The sequence below is a fragment of the Mastacembelus armatus genome, chromosome 21 (assembly GCF_900324485.2).
Source record: "Mastacembelus armatus chromosome 21, fMasArm1.2, whole genome shotgun sequence".
NCBI classification, from domain to species: Eukaryota; Metazoa; Chordata; class Actinopteri; order Synbranchiformes; family Mastacembelidae; genus Mastacembelus; species Mastacembelus armatus.
This window is the reverse complement of record NC_046653.1, coordinates 27,480,218-27,503,967: the sequence shown is the minus strand read 5'-3', so window position 1 is coordinate 27,503,967 and position 23,750 is coordinate 27,480,218. Positions and strand designations below refer to the sequence as shown.

Below are 23,750 nucleotides of genomic sequence, written 5' to 3'. Positions count from 1 at the left end.
ACAAAGACAGTCTTCCCACTATTGGAGGGGCCGCTTACGATCAGGCTGAAAGGGTGAATTAGACGCCCATCAAATTCCATCTTAGTATCCATAAGGCAATGTTCTGTAGTCAGGCAGGACCCTGCGTTTGTTGTAGACTACACGAACTTTCTTTGAGACACTGACATTCTGCAAATGGAACTTTCTCTTATCACGTCTGATGGTGTCAGTCTCTGTGATGATGTGCTTGTCTGATCGCTGATCAGCCACAAATGATTTAACAAGACCGGCTAGAGACTCCTGGGTCACAACAGATGCATTATTTGAATTCAGAGTCACCCCTTTACATTTCACATGTCTCTTCCCTCTCTGAGTATGATAAGCGTAGCATTTGGGTCCACCTGAGACAAACTCTGTAATAAAATCATCCTCCCCGTCACCACCACCATCACACAGCTCGTCTGTCAAGTCACCTAGGTAAGGGCCTAGACTCGGCATCCACTCGCCTGGTCTAGATGTGAAAATGACAGAGTCAGTATCACAGTACAGCACACGCTCCTGCAACTTGTCCAACAGATCGTAGAGCATCAGTCTGGCATGGGCCGTTGTCACAGCACCAATAAACACATTCACATCACTGGCCCTGCCGTCTCGGTCATCACTATGACGCCACTGAACCATGGCTACTTCATCAGATATGAAGCAAAACTGTCTGACATCAAAATGATCACTAAACATTAGCTCTGTGAATCGCTCAGCCTCAGTGATCAACTCACACGTGCCCATGTTGGTCCTCATGCTGAAACGCCCCCACAATGAGTTTAGCAGTAGCTTGTTACAGCTCCTGACTGCTTTATTGACCATGATCTTGTCAGGATTTAGTCTTATACCTTCATGGGCTTCGTAGTCCCGGACATACTCCTGCTTTTCCTCCTCTGTCTTGACATTTTTGGGGTACCCAGAGGCCTCCTGTTTACATTTCAAAAAGGTTTTAACATATTCCCGAAATAACGTGTTAGACTTTTTCGGAAAATGCCACACTTCATCAATGCACACAAGCTGGTAGCCCTTCTCAATGGCTTTTTCAAGCTCAAAGGACACCCACGTCCCCGTCAGCTGTCTCTCACAGTCGGTGTGACTGCAGACAGTGTCCTGATTCAGCTCCTCGCAGCACTTGCGACAGAGGGGGAACATGAGCTTGTGATGGGACCTGTATGGCAAAACAGGATGGTACAGGCCTCTAGGGGGGAGAACAGTACACTTGACAAAGCCAAAATAATTTTCAATGCTGTCAAAATTGCCTACAATTATCTCGGGATGGCCAATTGGATAATCTTTCTTAGCCTGCACGGTGGGATACAGGCTCGTGAAATCGTAGTAATGTACTTTTTCTCCCTCTGCACACTCAGTCACATGCAGGAGCTTCATAGCATTTGTCCTCCCGCCAAATAGTGCATCCCTAGGATTCAGGCGCTCAGGCTTCTTGTAGTCTGCAAGAAAGGCCCTGACGTCTGGATCTGTCTGCTTTATCAGATTCCACTCACACTCCCACATCACAACCACACTGACACCATGACGGTCCCGCAGAGCTTCAACTTTGTTGTTAAACTGTGCGTACAGCCCCACATTATTCTCGGCTGCTGATTCTGGGTAGCATTTTATACACCTGTGATAATAGCAGCCTGCAAATTCAAAACATGTGTTTGAGGCATCATCAAATCCGTCAACACAGTAGGACCCAATCTTGTGTTCGCCACCTCTCAGAGCATGTCTGATCACCCTCTTTTCAGAATAGGCCACGTATTCGAGCCATTGCACAGACACATCTGAGAAAGCTTTATTACACTCAAGATACATCCCATCATAGGTGAGGGGCAATGTGTCCTGAGGCAGGAAGAGCTTCTTAAAAACACCCATACAACTTGATGCCAGAGTCGTGAACACAAAAGGGTCAGTGGCGGTACACTGGATGAAAGCCGTGCGGTAAATCTTGCAGGCCTTGCGCAACACCGCAACATCATTTCGACAATAATAAGCCAGCTCAGCCTGCATCTTAAAAGTACCATCCTTAACTCCATCATACCACTGCATGAATTTCACCTGCTCACTCTGAGGCATCTTGTCATACCCGTAATGCTCTGGTGTGGGGTAGGGGCCTTCATAAAACTCATTTTCAACAGTGTTGAATTTGTGAGGAAAGTACCCTTTAGCCATTTCTTCAAACCCTAATGCTGCAGGTGTCTTAGCCAGACTCATAGGCAGAAAGCTGTATGAATCGATCCAGCGCTGGTTGTAGTCCTCGTCATACATCATAATGACCCGACTACCTTTCATGATGACTAGGGGAGTAATGCATTGTCTCACAAGATACTCGAGCACGACATAACTGTCAAAGCCAGCCGCGTTGTGCGCAATGAATGTGTACCCTTTGTACTTTTTGCGTCTAAACTGGCTGATAAATGCAGCCACACAACCAACCCCTGTGTAACAAAACGGGTACGGGTCAACCTTTTCATCCATCTCCATGGCGCAGACATAATTTGCTTCATGTCTCCCGTCATGGTATCTGGTTTCAAAGTCATACAGGATGTATTTTTCAAGGGGTTCCTCCTTTTCCTCTTTAGGCGGAAGCGGCTGGATATAACACTGATGTACCATCCCCCCTCTAAGAGCACCGCAGTGCACACACCGTGGGGCTGTACATTTGTGGCTGGGGCTCTGTTTACAGATCCTGTAGATTTTTCCACACTCCTCACAATATTTAACTGTAGCGCAGGGAATCATGTTGTGTTTAGGGTCAGGTAATATGTGATTGTTGAAGCACTGCATTGATTTACAAATGCGCTTGCATTGATCACATTTGATTGTGGGGCCTGATTGCTGTTCACATGTGGTGAAGCATACATTACACCTGTGTAGGCAATTATGCAGTAAGGGTGTCTCGTATGTGTTATAACAAAGTTCACAGACATACGAGCCGCCAAAAAAACCTTTTGGGTTGGTTATCAGGTAATAGTGCTCAGCGTGTAGATACAGCCACACGGTGCGCGGGTGTGGGGTTCCGTGTGTCTGGAAGCAGATTGGCCGTTTTCTAACAGCACCAGCACCAGCTCCGCCGTGATGAAAAATGATTATCTTTGCATCTATTTCCCTCTCAAATCTAGTGACATCACTAAAACCCACCTGCTGTTTGGTGGAAAGACCTACAGATTAGCTCTGTGTAATATTTCCAGAGCCCCCATTGAGGGATTTTCGGCTCTGATAATACACATACTGAAACATAAATTGTTGTCTGAGGCGTCATTATCAGGATCATACAAATGCTTTCCCTTCCTAGCCAGAATTTCACCATAAGGCACCCTCCCCAGCTTGAGCCGTGTGCCTCCACCCCTCCCTTCTTGTGCCACACTGACCACAAACTCCAGGTCCCCGTCTGACAATGAATCATCATTGCTCTGGATCGCTTGAGCAACTTCATCAACAAAGGCGTCGATGTCATAGCCATTACTGGTCCTCAAGACCGCCTGCACGTCACTAATCAGGGAGGGCCCCCTCAACACGACATTCAGTACACTACCAGCCCGCGATACTTCAATAGCCCTATTTATAACACCGGTTAGACGTTCCCTAACAAGCGCAGGAATCTGTTCAGGGTGAGTATCTATGTCAATGTCCCTAAAGTGTATGGGTTGTCTCAATTCTAAAGCATCAAATGCCGGAATATCCCTGATTGTGATTAAATCAGCGCCATGCTGAAGACCATTAGGACTGGAGGGGGTGTTAACAGTAGACCCCTCTGTCAGAGGAGGGTCTGAGATCAGTGAACCAGCCACAGAGGCCTGCTGCCCCTGCAGCTGTCGAGGAGACTCTGAATCAACATCAGCATCAGCGTCACAACCATGAGCAGCACCAGCGACATCATCATCATCATCACATAGCACACAATGATCATATGGAATCGCATCAGGTACTAGGGCCTGCTGTCCCTGCTCGTATGTAGGACTAGTGACATGCATCAGACAAGCAGGCTGTGAAACAGCATTACCAGCATCATCAGATACTTCATCATCATCATCATCATCATCATCATCTGCAATGTCACACACAGCCCTCTGATTGTTTTCTTGCTGAACAATGACTGCAACACCGGGGACATTAGGCGTCAGAGCAGGGCGTTTAGCCACGCCGCCCTGTGGAAGAAGGCCAATTCTTCTCTTGAGCTGCACAAACTTTTGGCGTGTGTTTTCAGCCCATCTGTCAAAATCTGTGGTGCTTAATGAGGCATTGAGATATTCTGTCTTTGGTGGCGGATGGATGTTCAACATGTTCATTAACTGTGTGTTTTTGGTACGCATTTCAGCAGTCCAGCGTGAGAATTGATCATGTGTCATTGCCCTCATTGTTGTTGAGCCAATATCAGCAGCAGCAGCAGCAGCACCACCATACAGGTTATCACACCCTGCCATTTCTGTCTAGAGAGGTAGAATACAGAGTTTGTGCGTCTGTTATGCAGTCGGCTAAAACTGGTACAGCATGCGTGACATACGATTCTAGACGCGTGAGTTTTGTGTCATTGTGCTTCACTGCAGCACAGAGATTTGTCAATAATTCTAACACAGCTTGGTTTACCAGGACCGTGTTATCAGCACTGGCCGGTGTGCTAGCATCTGCTGTAGCAGCAGCAGCAACAGCAGCAACAGCAGCAGCAGCAGCAGGTGCTACAGCTGATGCACCACCACCAGCAGAATCAATATCTAGAGCTGACACACCGCTAATCTCTGAAGCCGCAGAATAACAATCACTGTCTGACTCGCTATCTGATGAAGAAGAACAAGTATCAGAGTCACTAGTATACCCAGCATCAGCCGACCGCATAAGCATAGAAATCTGTTTGCCTCCCTTCCGGACAGTTTCAAGAGGAGGCGGAGTAGGAGAAGGAGCACTCTCAGAGTCAGAGTCACTACTACAGCTATAAGCACCATCAGCTAGCCACTCAAGCATAGAAATTTGCTTCCCACCCTTCCGGACTGGATCAACAGGAGTAACATCAGGTGTATACAACAGCGACCTCTCACGCTCCACCTCGGCGGGTGGTGCGGTGTCCTGACTGTTCAGCAACAAATCATCAAAGTTTATGGTAGGAAAACACACAGCCACATCACCTTGAGATGAAACAGCCGCATCCTCCAGCACACCCCGAGTTGAGTCAGATGCTGTGGAATCCTCCTGAAGATGCAGTGGCCAGGCTGTAGCGTCCTCCACCTGTTGCTGCTCCAAAAAGAAAGTGGCGGCTGCAGTCTCAGCGACCCACTCCGATCCCCAAAGTTCACTCTCCTTATCGACCACCGGTGTCGCTGTAACACAAGAATCGGTCTTCTTCTTCTGCTCCTCCTTCTTCTTCTTCTTCTGTGCAGATCTTGCAGGGCCAGCTCTCAGTCTCTTGGCCGGTTGAAAATCATCTAGATATAAAGACAGACAAACCATTTAAAAACAGCGTTATAAACAACTCGTTTATTTAAACGTGTTGAAATGCATTGTATATCAATCTCATACCCTCACTATCGTAATCCCAGAGCTGTCTGCTTATCACCCGCTCACGACACAGCTCGTCCGTCCTCTGCAGCCCCTCCAGCGGTCGCTCCGCGACTCTCGAGCGGCTGGGTAGCACAGGGCCGCTGGGGCTTGCTCCTCCGCTCACCGCGCTCTCGACACCCTCTACATTACCAGATAGGATAAAAGATAATCAGCTACACACACACACACACACACACCATTACTATTTTTAATATAAACCCGGCATCACATACATACTCACCCTGACTGTTAATTTCAGTTAAAATAGCCTGCTCTCTGCGTCTCTTTAAAGACAGACGGCCTCTTTGCGGCCCTCCAGGATTTTCTGTGAAGCACACCAACATTTTGTAAAAACCACAACTTTCTGATCCTGCTTTAAAACAGGGATACACGTAAGAATAACTCTCACCTTTATCACGCAGGTATGCTTCGCCACGATTATCCGACTCAGCGATGGTCACTGTTGAGCGGACCCATATTTCCATTAGAATCCCACAGTATGAGCATCACCCAAGATAAAACATATTATAAAATATATATATAAATGACGGATACATACCTCCAGCAGATGATGATGATGATGATTGTGGAGAATCCTCATCCAGCAACGAAATGGATGCGATACCTGACGGAGTCACGCTATTTTGAAATACAATGTATTCGCTGCAGACGGTCTGATATACACGCTATTGAATCGAGGAACAAACGACGCACGTACCTGATGGAAAGATCATCATGGTTGTTCCCTACAATTCTTGCTAATAAAACAAGCGATAGAAAAGGCCCTCAGGCGCCTTCTGCAGGTATTTAAACCCGCCACACATGACACAGACCCTCACACCCACCTCGGCATCGCGTCACCACGCCACAACCCACAGACATAGGTATGACCAATAGGAAAATTGCGCCGCCCGGTGGGTGGAGAGCGTGACGACGTTTTTATGGTTTATTATCTTTATGACTGTCATAAATAACGGCCATAAAAAGTGACCCCCCTTAATAGCCCCCGTCACATAAACCATTATATACTACTCTTACAAGATCATCAACAGGGGCTGATGGCATGGTTGGTGATGGTGCAAAAACCTGAATGAATAATGCACAGCTTTTCTCATTAATATTCTGCTTTTTGACTACCTCTGTTTCACCTGTGTTCAAAACAGCAGGGGTGGTTGTTTTAAAAAAAACACAGCAATGATCAGAAAGAGCAACATTGGTCACCTCCACCTCAGAAATACTAAGACCTTTAGAGATTATTAGATCCAGTGTGTGTCCCTTGATATGTGTTGGATCTGTTTCATGCTGAGAAAGCCCAAAGTTGTCCAGGATGTTCAAGAGTTCTTTTGCACTTGCATCATTGAGATTATCAACATGAATGTTAAAGTCACCCACTAAAACAATACAATCTAAATCAATGCATACAATAGATAGTAATTTAGCAAACTCGTCAAAAAAATGTGCATTGTACTTTGGGGGTCTATAAATAGTTACAAATATTGCTCGACAGGAGGATTTGGTATGAAAAGCAACATATTCAAAGGAGTCAAACTTTCCATATGATATGTTTTTGCATTTGAGGCTATCACTAAATAAAATAGCAACTCCACCTCCTTTCTTGTGTATTCTTGTTTCACTCATGAAACTGAAATTTGGAGGGGTTGATTCAATAAGAACTGCAGCATTATTATCTTGTCCTAACCATGTTTCAGTTAAAAACATCAAATCAAGCTTGTGCTTAATAATAAAATCATTGATTAAAAATGATTTGCCTACCAAAGACCTGACATTTAAAAGAGCTAAATTTAGTGTGTTAAAAACATTGTTTTCCCCATGTTCTGGGACATACTGTGGTTGGCAAGGGATACATAAATTTGCAGAATGCGTTGGGTAAATCTTATTTCTCTGTAGATTTACCAAACTTTTCTGTTACCTATCAAAACTGGGATTGAAACAGCTATTTGCATATTGGGCCCCGGCTTTTCCTGGAGAGAGCCATGACTAACAGTATTGCAGCCTGGACCCAGCACATATCAGTTAGAGCTTACTGTGCTGTTATCAGGATGTGGAGACAAAGAATGATTTCCTTGACGGCGTGGAGGAGGGGATGGTGGATGCTGCAATTGTGATTGCAGCAGAGCTTGCTGAGGAATTGGTGGGGCATGCCGCTTTGAGGGGCTTCTGGGGGTGAAAATGACACTGGGGGAGGAGGTCAGTTTGGACCCAGTAGTGATGTGCTTCATCAGGTTGGCGAGGTTCTTAGTGATGGGGAATGGGATGCCCAGGGAAGATGGTGAACTAGGTAGGGTTTGCGGGGTTGTGGGAAGTGAATCCTCACAGGCAGTGTCTGCTAGTGGAGGGGGTGTGGCCTCCTCATCTTTGCTCTGACTTCTCTCCATGTTAGAGCATTCGGGGGGGAGTGTTGACTTTGGATGTTTTGATATTTCTTCATTTTGTTTAGATTCCCGTATCTTGTCCTTGACAGATTCCCGTCGTATCTTGTCCTTGGCAGAGGGAAGGTTGTGGCGCAGGAAGAAAAATAGGTTGGAAAACAGTCAGAATAACATGCACTAAATACACGTTCATGTGAAGTGAGATGTCAGAGGACGTGCAGCATCCTCCCCTGATCTAATCCACACTGAGGCTGTGCTCAACTTTTATCCTGTTACACTCACTACAGTCACATGTCCACACAGGTCCAAAGGGATGGAACCACTGTATGTTCAGCCCCACACACTCACTGTCACTGACAACAAACCCACTTTAATTTTGATCCTGTCTGAAAGCAGATTCCAGTCATTGCATTAAAAATACACAAAGACTTTATGTTTTTATACATTTTCTGTTGCAATAAACAGCAATGGAACTCAGTTCTGTGGGGGTCAGACCATCTTCTGCAGGACCCCTGGTTCTTTATAGGCTTCTTGTTCTGCACAATGAGATCAATCTGACACCTGATGGTGTTATAAGAATCTAAAACATCTAAAGTGCCTACAACTTCTGCACAGTACTGCATATATACGGGACGCTGTCGTTGGCGTCTTTGGATGTAGGACTGGGACCTCAGCGGGGACACTATCATTGGCACACTGTGGCTCAGGAAGCGGTACTGGGATTTGCCTCTTCGGACGGCGAGGCTGCAGGTCCAGAGAGTCTGGCTGCTGCTGTGCTGTGTGCTTGAGCTGCTGCTGCACAGGTGGCTCGGGCGGCGAGGAGGCAGCTCACGGCTCAGGCGGCAAGGTGGCACCTAGGCTCAGGTGGTTGGACTGGAGATGTGGCCACCCCTTTCTGACGCCGTCGGTGGCAACTCTGCAGAACAGAGGACTCTGGCTGGGGATGAGAGGGAGTGAGAGGGGACCCAGGCTGGGAGAGAGAGAGAGAGAGAGAGAGGGGACCCAGGTTGGGAATGAAAAGGAGCAAGAGGGGAGTCAGGCTGGGGAAGAGAGGAAAGGGACTCAAGTTGAGGAGGGAGATGAAACAGGAGAGAGGGAGGGAAAAAAAACCTCAGACAGAGAGAGAGGAGGTCGGACTGGGGCGAGTGGCACCAGTTAACCTGTAATGAGTTGGCATGTACTGTTGTGTAAGGATTATGTCACATATTGCTTTTCTTTATCTAACTTAGCCTTATGTTTTTTAGGTTAAAAGGAAAAACTATTCAAGATCAAGACTAATCTACAAACTCAGTCCTGTTTGAAAAAACACACAAAAACTTCTTCACTGGACCATGTGACATTTAAGGTGTTATGGCTCCCTCTGATGGTATTTCAGTGCAGTACTCTGTTCTGCTGTATTTACAGTTCTAGCACTAAAACCACAGGTCTGGTGTTTGTTGGATCCAGTGCTTCTTTTGCTGCATAACTAAGCTATTGGTGTTTAGTCGAGGTTCACATGGTGCAAAGACATCCACATCACAGGTCTGTCATGAGAATAAGTAATCAAAATAACTTATAGTCTTATTACTCTTCAGCTAGCTCCAGTTCTGCTATGGCAACTGTCAGAGCTAGGGCTAAGGCTGACGCAGCACAAGAAAGGGCAGCATCTGCTCGCAGGACGACTGAGGTGAAGGTTCAAGTGGCTCAGCTCAAAGAAATGCTGGAAGCCTTGCAAGAAGAAAAGGAAATGAAGCCATAGTGGAGACTAAGATCTTGGAGGCTGATGTGTTTCCACTTTGCACATTGAATTTCATTTGTAAAACGAATAATGAGCCAAAAAACTTACATATCATTCAGGGCTCTCTTGACTAGACTGGAGCCAGGATTGGATCCCAGCTTGTTTGTTCTATTCCCAGCCAACAAGACTATCCACAACAAGCTTCTTCTGCTGAAGAAATGCAGAGCTTTCAAAGAAAGGAAGATAGAAGATCATAAATACTCTCTGTTACCACTGCTGGTACACTTTGTCTACATGCCTTCTAAATGCTTTTTGTTTTATTATGAAGTGCACACAAGATTGGCCTCCTGACCACAAACCATTTATGAATGTTGTACAAGATAAACCAGATGCATCTTCTCCTTTGGGCTGCTCCCTTCAGGGGTCGCCACAGCGAATCATCTGCCTCCATTTAACCCTATCCTCTGTATCCTCCTCACCCACACCAACTATCCTCATGTCCTCCTTCACTACATCCAAGAACCTCTTCTTTGGTCTTCCTCTAGGCCTCCTTCCTGGCAGCTCTAACCTCAGCATCCTTTTACCAATGTATTCACTGTCCCTCCTCTGAACATGTCCAAACCATCTCAATCTGGCTTCCCTGGCTTTTTCTCCAAAACATCTAACATGAGCTGTCCCTCTGATGTCCTCATTCCTGATCCTATCCATCCTCGTCACTCCCAGAGAGAACCTCAACATCTTCAGCTCTGCTACCTCCAGCTCTGCCTCCTGTCTTTGTCTCAGTGCCACTGTCTCTAAACATTGAGACAACATTGCTGGTCTCACCACTGTCTTGTCCACCTTTCCTTTCATTCTTGCTGACACTCTTTTGTCACACATCACACCTGACACTTTCCTCCACCTGTTCCAACCTGCTTGCACACGTCTCTTCACTTCTTTTCCACACTCTCTGTTGCTCTGGACTGTTGACCCTAGGTACTTAAAATCCTCCACCTTCTTCACCTCTACTCCCTGTAACCTCACCGTTCTACTTGAGTCCCTCTCATTTACACACATGTACTCTGTTTTACTGCGGCTCAGCTTCATTTCTCTCCTTTCCAGAGCAAACCTCCACCTTTCTAGACTTTCCTCCACCTGCTCCCTGCTCTGACAGTCCCACCCTCCGCCTTGAACTCCTCTGTCACCCCTACAGAATCAGAATCAGAGTGAGAATGAGCTTTATTGCCAAGTGTGTGTGAGCACACACACACAAGGAATTTGTTTAGGTAAAGGGGGGGGGGTACTCCAGTGCAAACAGACATAAATATAAATGCTACAAAGGATCAAACAGTAAACATAAATGCTACAGAAACAAATGCTACAAAAAAATAAAGAAAAATGCACCGATAACCTGAAGACAGAATGTAAGGGGAACTAATTGGTGTGGAAAGAGCAAAAAGGTGCCAGTGTCATAGTGCAGGTGGTAGAAGGGAATGGTAGAGAGCTATGAGTTTAAGAGTTGGATGGCCTGAGGGAAGAAGCTTCCTTTCTGCCGGGCTGTCTTGATGTTTGGAGTTCTGAAGTGCCGGCCAGAGGGTAAGAGCTGGAGGAGGTGGTGGCATCTAGAGTGATTTTCTGAGCTCTTTTTCTCACTCTGGAGGTGAACAGGTCTTGGAGGGTGGGTAGGGGAACACCGATGACCTTCTCAGCAGTCCGAACTGTCCTCTGAAGTCTTTGGATGTCTGATTTAGAGGCGGAGCTAAACCAGACAGTGATGGAGGAGCACAGGACACACTTGATGACCGCTGAGTAGAACTGGGTCAGCAGTGTCTGTGGAAGGTTGAACTTCTTCAGCTGGTGCAGGAAGTACAACCTCTGCTGGGCCTTTTTCACATTGGAGATGATGGGGGGGGGGATTTCTCCTGAAGTCCACAACCATTTCCACTGTTTTGAGTGTGTTTAGCTCCAGGTTGTTGTGACTGCACCAGCAAGCCAGCTGCTCCACCTCCCGTCTGTATGCAGACTCTTCACCGTCCTGGATGAGACCAATGACAGTGGTGTCATCTGCAAACTTCAGGAGTTTCACGGAGGAGTCACGGGAGGTGCATTTGTTTGTGTAGAGGGAGAAGAGCAGTGGGGAGAGAAGACACCCCTGGAGGGCGCCGGTGCTGGTGATGCGGGAGCCTGCAGTAGGCAAACTGCAGGGGGTCCAGGAAGGGTCCAGTGATGTTCTTCAGTCTTTAAAAGAACTTCATGACCACAGATGCTTCCTGAAGAGCTGACACACATCGTCCACACTGGTCTGAAGTATCGGTTGATGGTTGGAGGTGTTAATGGTTGAAAGAAAAAGTGATTTAACTGGTGACCCATACTGGGAATTTGTGCTCTGCATTTAACCCAATCCCAAGTGCACACACACAGCAAGTGAACACATACTCAGGGCAGTGGGCTGCAGCGCCGACAATTTTCATGCCAGACCTGAGACTCGAACCTTCAATTTTTAGGTTACAAGTCCGACTCCCTAGCCATTAGGCCACGACTGCCCTGGTTGCTCTAGAGGACAATCAGAGCGGGTGGGGGGTGATTCAAATCTGCAATAGAACTCATTCAGATTGTTCACCAGCGTTTGATTGCCTATTGACGAGGTGGATGGAGTCCTATAGTTGGTTATTGTCCTCAGGCCTCTCCACACTGAAGCAGAGTCGTTAGTGGTAAACTGGTTTTCTAGCTTTTTGAAGTAGCTCCTCTTAGCTGCTCTGATCTCCTTATTCAGTGTGTTCCTGGCCTGATTATACAAGACACGACCACTTCTGTAGGCATCTCCTTTGGCTTTTCCAGGGAACCACGGTTTGCGGTTGTTGAATGTTAATTTAATGGGTGAGGAGAACTGTCCAGTTACCAAGGCATCTGTGATTTTGCTTTTCTCTGAGAGATTACTCATGTCAGATCGTATGCTTTGTTCCCCTGGACTGTGCTTTAAGGCAAATTAATTTGGTAAAGGAGAGGAGTGTGCAATAGATGAATGATGGTAGAGGAGGAGGCAGAGGCTAGTCAACTTTTCTGAGAGATATAAATTGCAGTGAAAACCATCAGCAGTAACCAAGAAGAAACAGCTCCAAAAAAGATTAAAGCTGTAAATAAAGCTGGTGACATCTGAGTTCATCAATCAGGCTCAGGAAGTCTTTTTTGGAAGTACTGAATGATGGTGTCTAGTGTCCTGAGGTTCAACATGGACAACTAACTGAGTAACTGAAGACAGAAGGATAGGCACCATAGATGGGAGTTTATCCAGCAAAACTGGAACAGTGAGCCCAGGTAAACTAAAGGTAATGGAGTTTCTTAGCACTAAAGACTCATTTTTTGAAGACTTCAGAGGTATGGCAGAGAGAGGGAGGGAAGGTGAAAGAAGAAAAATGGCTGGACTCCTTGTAAACAGAGAGGCTGGCATAACTTTCAGATTCTGCTCAATGTTGACATGATTTCTGCTATTTTTTTAAACTAATCTCAGGCCTGAGTTTGTATGAGTGTGCTGGGGGTGCGGGTACAGCCAAAGCAGGGGGTGGTCCAGGGACACTGGAGAACACTCTCAGACTACTAGTTGTAACAAGCCCAACTCACAAAACACTGGCAGTCATGGCCTGGATAGGGAGTTGCACTTGTAACCTGAAAATTGCAGGTTCGAGTCTCAGGTCCGGCAGGAATTGTCGGTGGGACAGTGTGAATAGCCAGCACCCTGTCCACCTTCAATACCACGATTGAGGTGAGACCCTTGAGCAAGGCACTGGACCCCCAACTGCTTCCCGGGCGCCGCAGCACTGGCACCGAGTGTGTGTTCACGGTGTGTGTGTGCACTTTGGGTGGCCAGCCAGACCCACTGAAAGTCCAGCCACAAGGAGTATTTTACTCTGGCTTCAAATGAGCCGGGCCAATCACAGCTGTTCATCTGCAATGGGGCAGGCTTCACACTCCAGTCGTCAAACCAGATTGCACCTACGCACTGACTTCATCGTAACATTGCACAATACCAGTCCTAAGTCCACAACTTGCTTTTGCTGTTTACTCCGTTCAAAAATACGCACAAAACTGGTGGTAACACTGTGTCGTCTCATGTTTTTAGAACAATAATGACAACAGTCATTCACTAGAGTCTCTACTGCTCACGTCAGATTCTTTGTTTCCCTGATTGGTTTATTGGTGTCCATTGGCCCGCCCCCTGTAATTCGATCTCAACCAAAGACATTAATGCATCTGTTAGTATTAATAAAGTAGTGATAAGAGAAGAAAACAAAATAGGATATAATATTTGTATAGATATATGATAGGTAAGGGTTGGAGAGTGGTGTTATTGTGGGGGTTTATGACTGCATTGCCTGCTAACCCTTGTGTGGCAGCACAGGAGAGGGCAAGAATCTAGACGGGGAGCTTCCATAGGAAGGCTCACCCATTTCTAAGCACATTCCATCGTGTATATTGGTAACTGGTGATTGCATCAGATCACTTGTCTGATTTATCAGTCATGTATCAGCTGTTCCAGGACATCCCAAAGACATTTAGTTGGACTCAGATCTGGTGACTGGGGAGGCCATTGAAGTACACAGAAACCAGCTAAAGAAATGTGTGACATGACTGGTTCCTTTCATTACTCAGCTGTCAGCTCCATCAAAGATGACAACAAATAACAGTGAAACAGTGGAAATGAGAAACATCTCCTCTACAGCGACACACTTCAGATCATTTTACTGTGTAACAACAGAGAACTATTGTTTTGATGTTCACATGACGACAGCTCTTGGTGGAGAGTTTAATGAGATCCATGGAGGGAGAAACAAGCTGATAAAAATCAACCCACAGAGTCAAACAGTTCACTTTGTATCCTGGAGGTTTGTATTTGTTGCAATATTTCAACACACACAAGTTCATGTCAAGGTCGGGTATCAGTGAATACATTAGACAATCCAATGACAGATATACTGTATAATATGTTCATGTGATCTTTGCTTTGATACTTCAAGTCTTTGTCATTAACACTTTGTTTTTAAACCTTAATGGATAATAACCTAAATATAACATATATAACTATTGATGCATATGTGGAACTGGACAAATACAGATTTGTTTATTTTGTGATCCTGTTTACAGCATATATTCTAATAATCTGCAGTAATTCTACTATTGTGTGTCTGATAGTGATTCACAAAAACCTCCATGAGCCTATGTACATTTTCATTGCAGCTTTGTTACTGAACTCTGTTCTTTTCACCACTGTTATCTATCCAAAGGTTTTAATTGATGTTTTATCTGAAAAACAGATCATATCATATTCAGCCTGTCTCTTTCAGTTCCATATAACTTATTCATTAGCTGGTTCAGAGTTTTTACTGTTGACAGCCATGTCCTATGACAGGTATGTGTCTATATGTAAACCTCTGCAGTATCCAACTATCATGAGGAAAAGAAACATCTGTATTTTACTGGTTGTAGCTTGGATTCTGCCTGCTGGTCAGTTAGCAGTGTCAATTCCACCGAATGCCAATATTAAACTGTGTAACTTTAATTTTAAAGGAATCATTTGTAACAGCACATTCTCTAAACTTCAGTGTGAGAGTTCAGGGGTAATAATTATATACGCATTGGTGTGTTTTATTAATCTGTTAATTCTCCCTGTTCTTTTCATCCTTTTTACCTACATAAGGATATTTATAATCACCTATCGAAGTGGTAGAGAAGTCAGGAGAAAAGCTGCACAGACCTGTTTACCTCACCTGATTGTTCTAATCAACTTTTCTTGTTTGGGTTCATTTGATGCACTTCTAGTTCAAATGGAAACTAATTTTCCTAAAATTGAGCGTTTAATAATGTCGATTCAAGTAATGTTGTATCATCCTCTTTTTAATCCAATCATATATGGACTAAAAATGAAAGAAATTTATAAACACCTCAGGAAATTATTCTGTCCAGGTAAAACAGTCTAATGTACTAACACTGATAACTGTTGTACAGTCATTGTTTAGTGTCAGAATAAAACAGAGATGTGATTTCTCTGAGCCTTGAAAAGTATTGAGTGTAAAGATGTTTCTAAAACCCTAAATCACAGTAAAGAGCATTATCAGCTTCAACTACACTATGTAATCACTACTAACTAAGCAATTTGCTGCAGAACCCAGAAATACAGTTTGATTCTAATTGTCAGTTTGATTCTTGTGTTTCCAGTTTGTTGTGGCTTAACTGTTAATTGACTGAATATTTTCATATTGGCATCATATCTGGGTGTATTGTTAAAGTATAAACACTCCATTGTCAGTTTATTAGGTCCACCTAACTATAACTTTGTCAGTCTAATCCAACAGTCCTGTAATAAATCCTCCTTCATGAAGGTGATAATGTTCAGTTTGTGGTCAAACTGTTTCAGAGACGTGTTGATTCAACTGGTTGATCATTTTGGAGGTTGTAGTTTGTCATGCTGCTGAATTGGATTGCATTGTACTGACATGAGTCTCTTTTCTTTTCTCTACCCTCTTTCATATCATTGAGTTCAGCCTAAAAAACAACACCACCTCTCTGTATAATGCAGCAGAGTTCAACAGGAGAGCAGACTACATCTTCTAAAATAATCATACAGTTCAGTCTGCACCTCTTTGAAACACAAACTGAACATTATCACCTTCATGAAAGAGGATGTTTGTATTAAACTGAAAAGTTTTAGCTTGGGGTTCATAAAAAACTGATTGTCAGTGTGCAACAAAACTCAGTCCATGAAAATGATCAAATGTCTCCTCACAATAATTGTATGATTTGTAAGTTAAATCTATGGTATTTTATCTTATGTATTAAATAAAAACAAACATGTTTAAATTCAATATTGGGTCCTACACTGTTCAAAATATATATTAATAATATTAGTTATGCTGTAAGAAGTTCTCATATCCATCTGAATGTTGATGATACCATTATCTATACATCCATCCTGCCGTGAACACTGCCTTGTCTTCACTGCAAACCATCTTCACTAACGCCCTCCACAAAAGGCAAGGCAAGTTTATTTATATAGCACAATTCATACACAGAGTAATTCAAAGTGCTTTACAGAAATAAAAGACAAGTTAAAAATACATAAGCAAGAAATAATAATAAAAAGTTTACATTAATTAAAAATTAATATTAGAGGAAACTGAGTGCAGATAGATTGTTTTGGATAAAACACTGTCAGGGCTAGTCTGGTCATATGTTTTATGCCACAGTAAAAAGAAAGTTTTTAGCTTGGACTTAAACATTGCCAGAGATGAGGCTTGTCTAATATCATCAGGAAGACTATTTCAGGTTTTAGCTGCATAGAACTGAAACGCTGCTTCTCCCTGTTTAGTCCTGACTCTGGGCACGAGCAGAAGGCCTGTCCCTGATGTTCTCAGAGTCCGAGATGGTTCATATGGAATCAGCATGTCAGAGATGTAATGTGGTGCTGAGCTATGAAGAGACTTATACACAAGCAGTGCTGTTTTAAAGTCTATTCTCCGAGGGACAGGAAGCCAGTGCGGAGATCTGAGAACAAGAGTAATGTGGTTGTACTTCCTGGTTCTAGTCAGGACCCGAGCAGCAGCGTTCTGAATGTACTGTAGCTGCCTTACAGCTCGTTTTGAGAGCCCCATGAACAGGCCGTTACAGTAATCTAACCTGCTAGAGATAAAAGCATGGATGAGTCTTTCCAAGTCTGGTTTAGACATGATCCCTTTGATTCTGGCAATGTTTTTGAGATGGTAAAATGCTGATGATGTTATCGATTTAATGTGGCTGTTAAAATTCAAGTCTGAGTCCATGATTACCCCTAGATTTCTAACTTGATTTTTAAATTTTAGAGAAAGAGACTCAAGGTGACTGCTGACACTTTCTCTTTGTTTCTGTCACCCAAAGATTATTATTTCAGTCTTGTCACTGTTTATTTGGAGAGAGTTGTTTTGCATCCACACAGTGATCTGTTCAATACAGCTGCACAGTGAATCGACTGGTCCATATTCACCTTCTGTGAGTGAAATATAAATCTGAGTGTCATCTGCATAGTTATGGTAGGACACATTATTGCTACGTATTAACTGGCCTAAAGGAAACATGTAAAGATTGAACAAAAGGGGTCCCAAGATGGACCCTTGGGGGACCCCACATGTCAACACCATTTGGTCTGAGACACAGTTACCAACTTGAATGAAATACTTCCTGTCTTCAAGATAGGACTTAAACCATTTAAGGGCAGTACCAGAGATGCCTATCCAGTCCTCTAACCTTTGTAACAGGATCACATGGTCCACTGTGTCAAAAGCAGCACTTAGATCCAGCAGTACTAAGACAGAGACTCTGCCAGCGTCGGTGTTCAGACGAATGTCATTTGTCACCTTGATAAGGGCAGTCTCAGTGCTGTGATGGGGCCTAAAATCTGACTGAAAATCATCAATGCAGTTGTTTAGCATGAGAGAGTCAGTAAGTTGTTGGTAAACAACTTTTTCAAGGATTTTGCCTAAAAACGGCAGGTTTGATATGGGCCAGTAGTTGTTCAGTACCAGCATCAAGCATCAAGACTTCTCTTCTTCAGGAGAGGCTTGATGACAGCAATTTTCAGGGCCCTTGGAAATGTTCCAGACTGTAATGAGTTATTAACTAATTGAGTGAGTTGTGGTAACAAACTGCTTAGTACTGATTTCAGAAATCTAGTGGGTTGTTCTACCAAGTGTCTCCTGGATGGCTGCAGAGTTGGTATCTGCCTTGTGCAGTTTATTGCTTGTTTAATACCCTGAATCTTGTCATTAAAAAATAAAGCAAATTCATTACATTTAGATGTTGAAATTAGTTCCAGTGGCAATGGGGATGGAGGGTTTGTTAACCTACTCACTGTAGCAAACAGGACATGTGAGTTATTACTGCTGTTGTTGATGATTTCAGAAAAATACATTTCTCTCTCAAAACAACTACTGGTCATAATGACAGTTCTTGTCATCACCATGTTAGATTACGGCGACATAGTCTATAGGTCTGCTTCAAAAATGGTTGTTTTATTGTTATGGTTGTTTTAATAGTTTATATTCTAATAATCTGCAGTAATTCTACTATTGTGTACCTGATCTGGAAACACAAAAACCTCCATGAGCCTTTGTACATTTTCATTGCAGCTTTGTTACTGAACTCTGTTCTTCTCAGCACTAATATCTACCCCAAGCTACTGATCGACTTTTTGTCTGAACAACAGATCATATCTTATCAGGCCTGTCTCTTTCAGTGGTTTATGTATTATTCTCTAGCCAGTTCAGAGTTTTTACTGTTGGCAGCCATGTCCTATGACAGGTATGTGTCTATATGTAAACCTCTGCAGTATCCAACTATCATGAGGAAAAGAACAGTCAGTGTCATTCTGGCTTTATCTTGGCTTGTGCCTGCATGTGAGTTTGTGGTATTAGCAACACTGATTACTAATCAAAAACTCTGTAGTTTTACTGTGAAAGTAATTTTTTGCAATAACTCAATTTACAAACTTTTTTGTGTGAGTTCCAGAGCTGTAACTGTATATGGTGTGTTTGTTGTCCTAAATGTTGTTGTTCTCCCTGTGCTCTTCATAATTTTTACATACACCAGGATACTTATAATATGTTATCACAGCTCTGGAGAAGTCAGGAGAAAAGCTGCACAGACCTGTTTACCTCACCTGATGGTTTTAATCAACTATTTTTATTTAATATCATTTGATTTTATCACAGCTCGTCTTGAAACTGATTTTCAAAAAGCTGCACATGTAGTAATGACTTTACAGTTAGTTGTGTATAATCCTCTATTTAATCCAATTGTATATGGACTAAAAATGAAAGAAATTTATAAACACGTCAAGAAGTTGTTCTGTCAGGGTAAAACAAACTAATTTCATCAACACTAATACCTTTTTGTGAAAGAATATTGTAGAGATGTGATTTGTCTGATCACTGGAAATAATTTAATGTCAGGATGTGTTTAGTTTCCTTACACACAGTAAAGAGCATTGTCAGCTTCAATAATGTGATGACTGATCAGTTTCTGCCAAATTCCATCTTTCCTGTTCTGAGTCCCACATTTCTTTTTTGTGTTCACCTGTCAATCAGCAGCCCATTATTATGACCTTCACATTAAAGTGGATTATGCAAATTGTTCTGAAGAACATTATACTCACCTGTAGTGAGTACTCATACTCATGCCAGTACTGTCCAGTCCTCTTGATTTTATCCCCACAAGATTTTTGATTGAGTTATAGGACTGTGTTGGTCCCCTCCTACTGTAGGTTTTTAACAGTTCATTGTTAAATGATTGTGTGCCTGACTATTTCAAAACTGCCTGCGTTCAACCAATTCTTCAGAAACCAGGGCCTGATGGTTCTATCTTGGATAACTATCGCCAAATCTCCAAGCTCCCTTTTATTTCCAAGGTCTTGGAGAAGACTGCTTGAAAGCAATTGCTTGATGCCCTGGAACGTAAAGGGCTATACATACTCCGTGAGAAGCAAGAAATCTGTTCTCTCTCCTTGGGAGTTCTCGCAGCTTGTTCTCGACACATCATCTGGTCAGAACTTTTTTCTCGTTTCGTGTCTGAGAGCTATTGTGTGATTGTTCAGAAATATGAAGTGGGCGTGGTTAATGGGGAAATGTTGTCTTTCCACTTTTTCTGCTTGCGGTTGTCATAGCAATGGATAGTTTTGAGGAACAGCTGCCAGAGGTGGTGAAGAAGTGTGAAAATCTTTATAACACATCTTGTAAGGCATATAAAGACACAATTGGCTAATAATTTGTGGATAGATGATACGTTGTGTACAGCGGAGCGTGTCTGTCGTAAAACATGGCGATATCCGATATCTGTTGTGTTGTAGTTTCTGTCAGATTCCCACAATGCTTAGCACGCATGATGTAAGCTGTAGTAGCAGGGACCTCCCAGGAGTTTGGCAGTTGAGTTTCTCGTGGAGTATGAAATGTCACGAGAAAATGAACAAATTTCTCGCTTCTCGTGGAGTATGTATCAGGCTTAACTCTGCCTTTGAAAAGTTTCAATCTTGGTTTTGTCCTTCTCACAGCACAGAGACAGTCCTCCTGAGTGTCTGCAATGACGTCTTATTGACAGCAGACTCTGGCCTTTGTTCAATTCTGATGCTGCTGGATTTGAGTGCGGTCTTTGATACAACAGATTTTGGTATTCTTGTAGATAGACTGACACATTGGGCCGACATATCAGGAGCGGCTCTAAAGTGGCTTTCTTCGTACCAATCAAACAGAAATTTTGTTTCCTTAAATGATTTTTTGTCTTCCTTCTCTAATTTAATGTAGGGTGTACCCCAAGGGTCTATTCTCAGTCCATTACTATTCGCTGTTCATATGCTCATGACTCATTGTCATGTTTACACCTGAGTGGTTTCCGTTTAGTTACCTTGTCATTGAAAATAAAATTCTTACAGAACAGTGTATTTATGTGTAACTTATGGTTCTGAAAATAACAGAAGGGACTGCCAGCCCTTCCAGATTTTCACATTATCAATTCTGGCCCTCTTTGAAAAAAGTTTGGACATCCCTGCCATGTGGGATGCTGTGGTGGTAAAACCTGTGTATATATTATATACATTTGTATTGGGTTTTGTGTGGAGTATTTGTTTGACGAATTTTTCTTTTGGTGATTGTGTGTGTATAAATAGATACAGTATTGTTCAAAATAATAGCACTACAATGTGACTAACCAGAATAATCCAGGTTTTTAGTATATTTTTTATTGCTACATGGCAAACAAGTTACCAGTAGGTGCAGTAGATTCTCCGAAAACAAACAAGACCCAGCATTCATGATATGCACGCTCTTAAGGCTGTGCAATTGGGCAATTAGTTGAATGGGGTGTATTAAAAAAATAGCAGTGTCTGCCGTTGACTGTACAAAACTCAAAACTATTTTGTACAAACGTTCTTGTTTCTAGGATTTAGCAATCCCTTGAATCACTAAACTAATATTTAGTTGTATGACCACAGTTTTTTATAACTGCTTCACATCTGTGTGGCATGGAGTCAACCAACTTGTGGCACCTTTCAGCTGTTATTCCACTCCATGATTCTTTAACAACATTCCACAATTTAGCTACATCACTCACTGTTGATGTCTGGTTCAGACTGGGAGGCGATGAGCTGATTGGCTGGTATGAGAACGGGTTGTTTGGAGCTGACTGACGAGGGTTTGGGGTTGATGCGTGTCTGTAACTGAGAGGACTTTGTTTCATTAGACTATGTTGTAGAGCTTCTTGCTTGATAACATGACCACTGAAGGGCGATGGCTGTGGAACTGCACCTTGGTGGAAGGGATTTGTGCCCGTAATTGGAGGCTGTGTTGGCGTTTGGTTGTGTTGAAGTAACGGTCGACTGTCTACATACTCTTGAACCCTTTGCTTGGAGTCTATAGAGGCATTAGGTGGATGCTCCTTGTAGAGAGACAGTTTTTCTTCAAACTGAATATCTGCCTCTAAAATGTCTGCCTCTGAGGATTCAGCTGCAGCATTTTTCTTCTCCTTAAGTATATGTAACTGTTTTAAGGCTTCTGCTTCTTCTTCTGCGTAGGCCAACTGCCTGTGCAGCCCCAGCTTTGGCTCGCGCTTTGAGTGCTGCAACGCTTGCTGATGACCTGGAAGACGGCTTTGAAAAGGTGGAACACCGTGACCTTGTTTCCAGCAGCTCCTCCTGAACGTCCAAACCCTTTTGCTGACTTTGAGTTTCAATGTCCAAGGGCTGTGACATGATGACTGAAGTAACAGTTTCTGTATGGTTGGTCTGCTGATGATAAGCTTCTATACTGTTCTGTCCTCACTAGACTTGAGTGATCCATCCAGCTAGACAGACAGTTAACAGAAGAGTTGAGTAGATTTTGTTGACTTTATTGTCTGAGCCACAGTTTTAACTCATACTCGTTTACTGTAAATTAGCATAACAACAGATCGCTAGCATATGGCGGTAGCCAATATTAACGTTTCTAGACAGCACTTTACACTCGTTTTTAACTTACTTGCCTCTTTAAATCTATGAACTTATTGTAAACCATATTATAGCTTAACAGACAGTACATTAACACAGCATGACAACTCACAAGCTTATGTGGGCCAAGACTTCCCAACATGTCTGCACTTTTGCCATGACAGTATCACAATGAACTTCTCAGTGCAACTTTACTTACTAACATGAGGTCAAGATACACAGCAACACCACCGCCGGCTTTATCAATTCAGTCTTATAAAAACCTAAAAAAGTACAAAAAGAGACATAAAAGTGTTTGAGTCTGGCCCAGTTCAACATTTTCAATAAATAAAAGAATAAGTACCAGCAGTCTGTACATAGTCAAATGACATCAATCCATTTCTATTGAGTTTGTAAAATGTATTGCCAGTTGTTTAATGTCTGTCACCCACCACTGGAGTTGGATAGTGTGCACTGAGATTAACATTCTTACAGAAGACACAGATAGGTCCAGTGGATCCCAGTAACATCTAAAGCGAGCTGTGGGTTATGAGGAGAAGTTGGCTCTGGGGAGCAGCCCGTCAATCAGCTGAAATCCCCGACCACGGCACTGGCAGAGCAGGCAACCAAGGATGTGCACCTTATGCATGGGCAGTGCGTGAGTAATACCACTGCACTGTGGCACAGTGACCACATGTGAATCGGCTTCAGGTCCCAAGCGTCAATAAAACAGATCTAACAACAATCTTGGATTCAGGCCTCCAGAGTGTGATGAAGTTGTTTACATGTTAGTCAGTCTGGGTGGAAAGTTTAATGAGATCCATGGAGGATGAATCAGTCTGATAAAAATATTTCACAGGGTCCAACAATTCTCTCTCTGAGCTTTGGACATGAGCACTCAGTGAGTTTGAAGATCAGGTAACTGTGAGTGAGTAAGAGTCTAATACAGGATAGAAGAGTCTATTACAGACTTCAAGGTGAAACCTTGATTTAATTCACATATTCCTGTTGTCTATTTAAAAAAGTATTCTTGGTTAACTTTCTTAATGGAGGAAGATTTAAATGTAACATATATAACATTTGGTGGGCATGTGGAGGTTCACAAATACAGATACCTTTATTTTATGGTTGTTTTAAT

At 43.2% G+C, this 23,750-nt stretch overlaps 1 protein-coding gene across 1 annotated transcript; it reads left to right on the top strand.

Annotated features, from left to right (window-relative positions):
- Nucleotides 1–14,684: 14,684 nt before the first annotated feature.
- Nucleotides 14,685–15,584, top strand: LOC113124019 (olfactory receptor 11A1-like; the record flags this gene model as incomplete). The annotated part of the gene is made up of 1 exon (XM_026296476.1): nucleotides 14,685–15,584. A coding segment is annotated over exon 1 (900 nt), but the record flags the coding sequence as incomplete, so codon positions are not given.
- Between the last annotated feature and the right edge of the window lie 8,166 nt (nucleotides 15,585–23,750).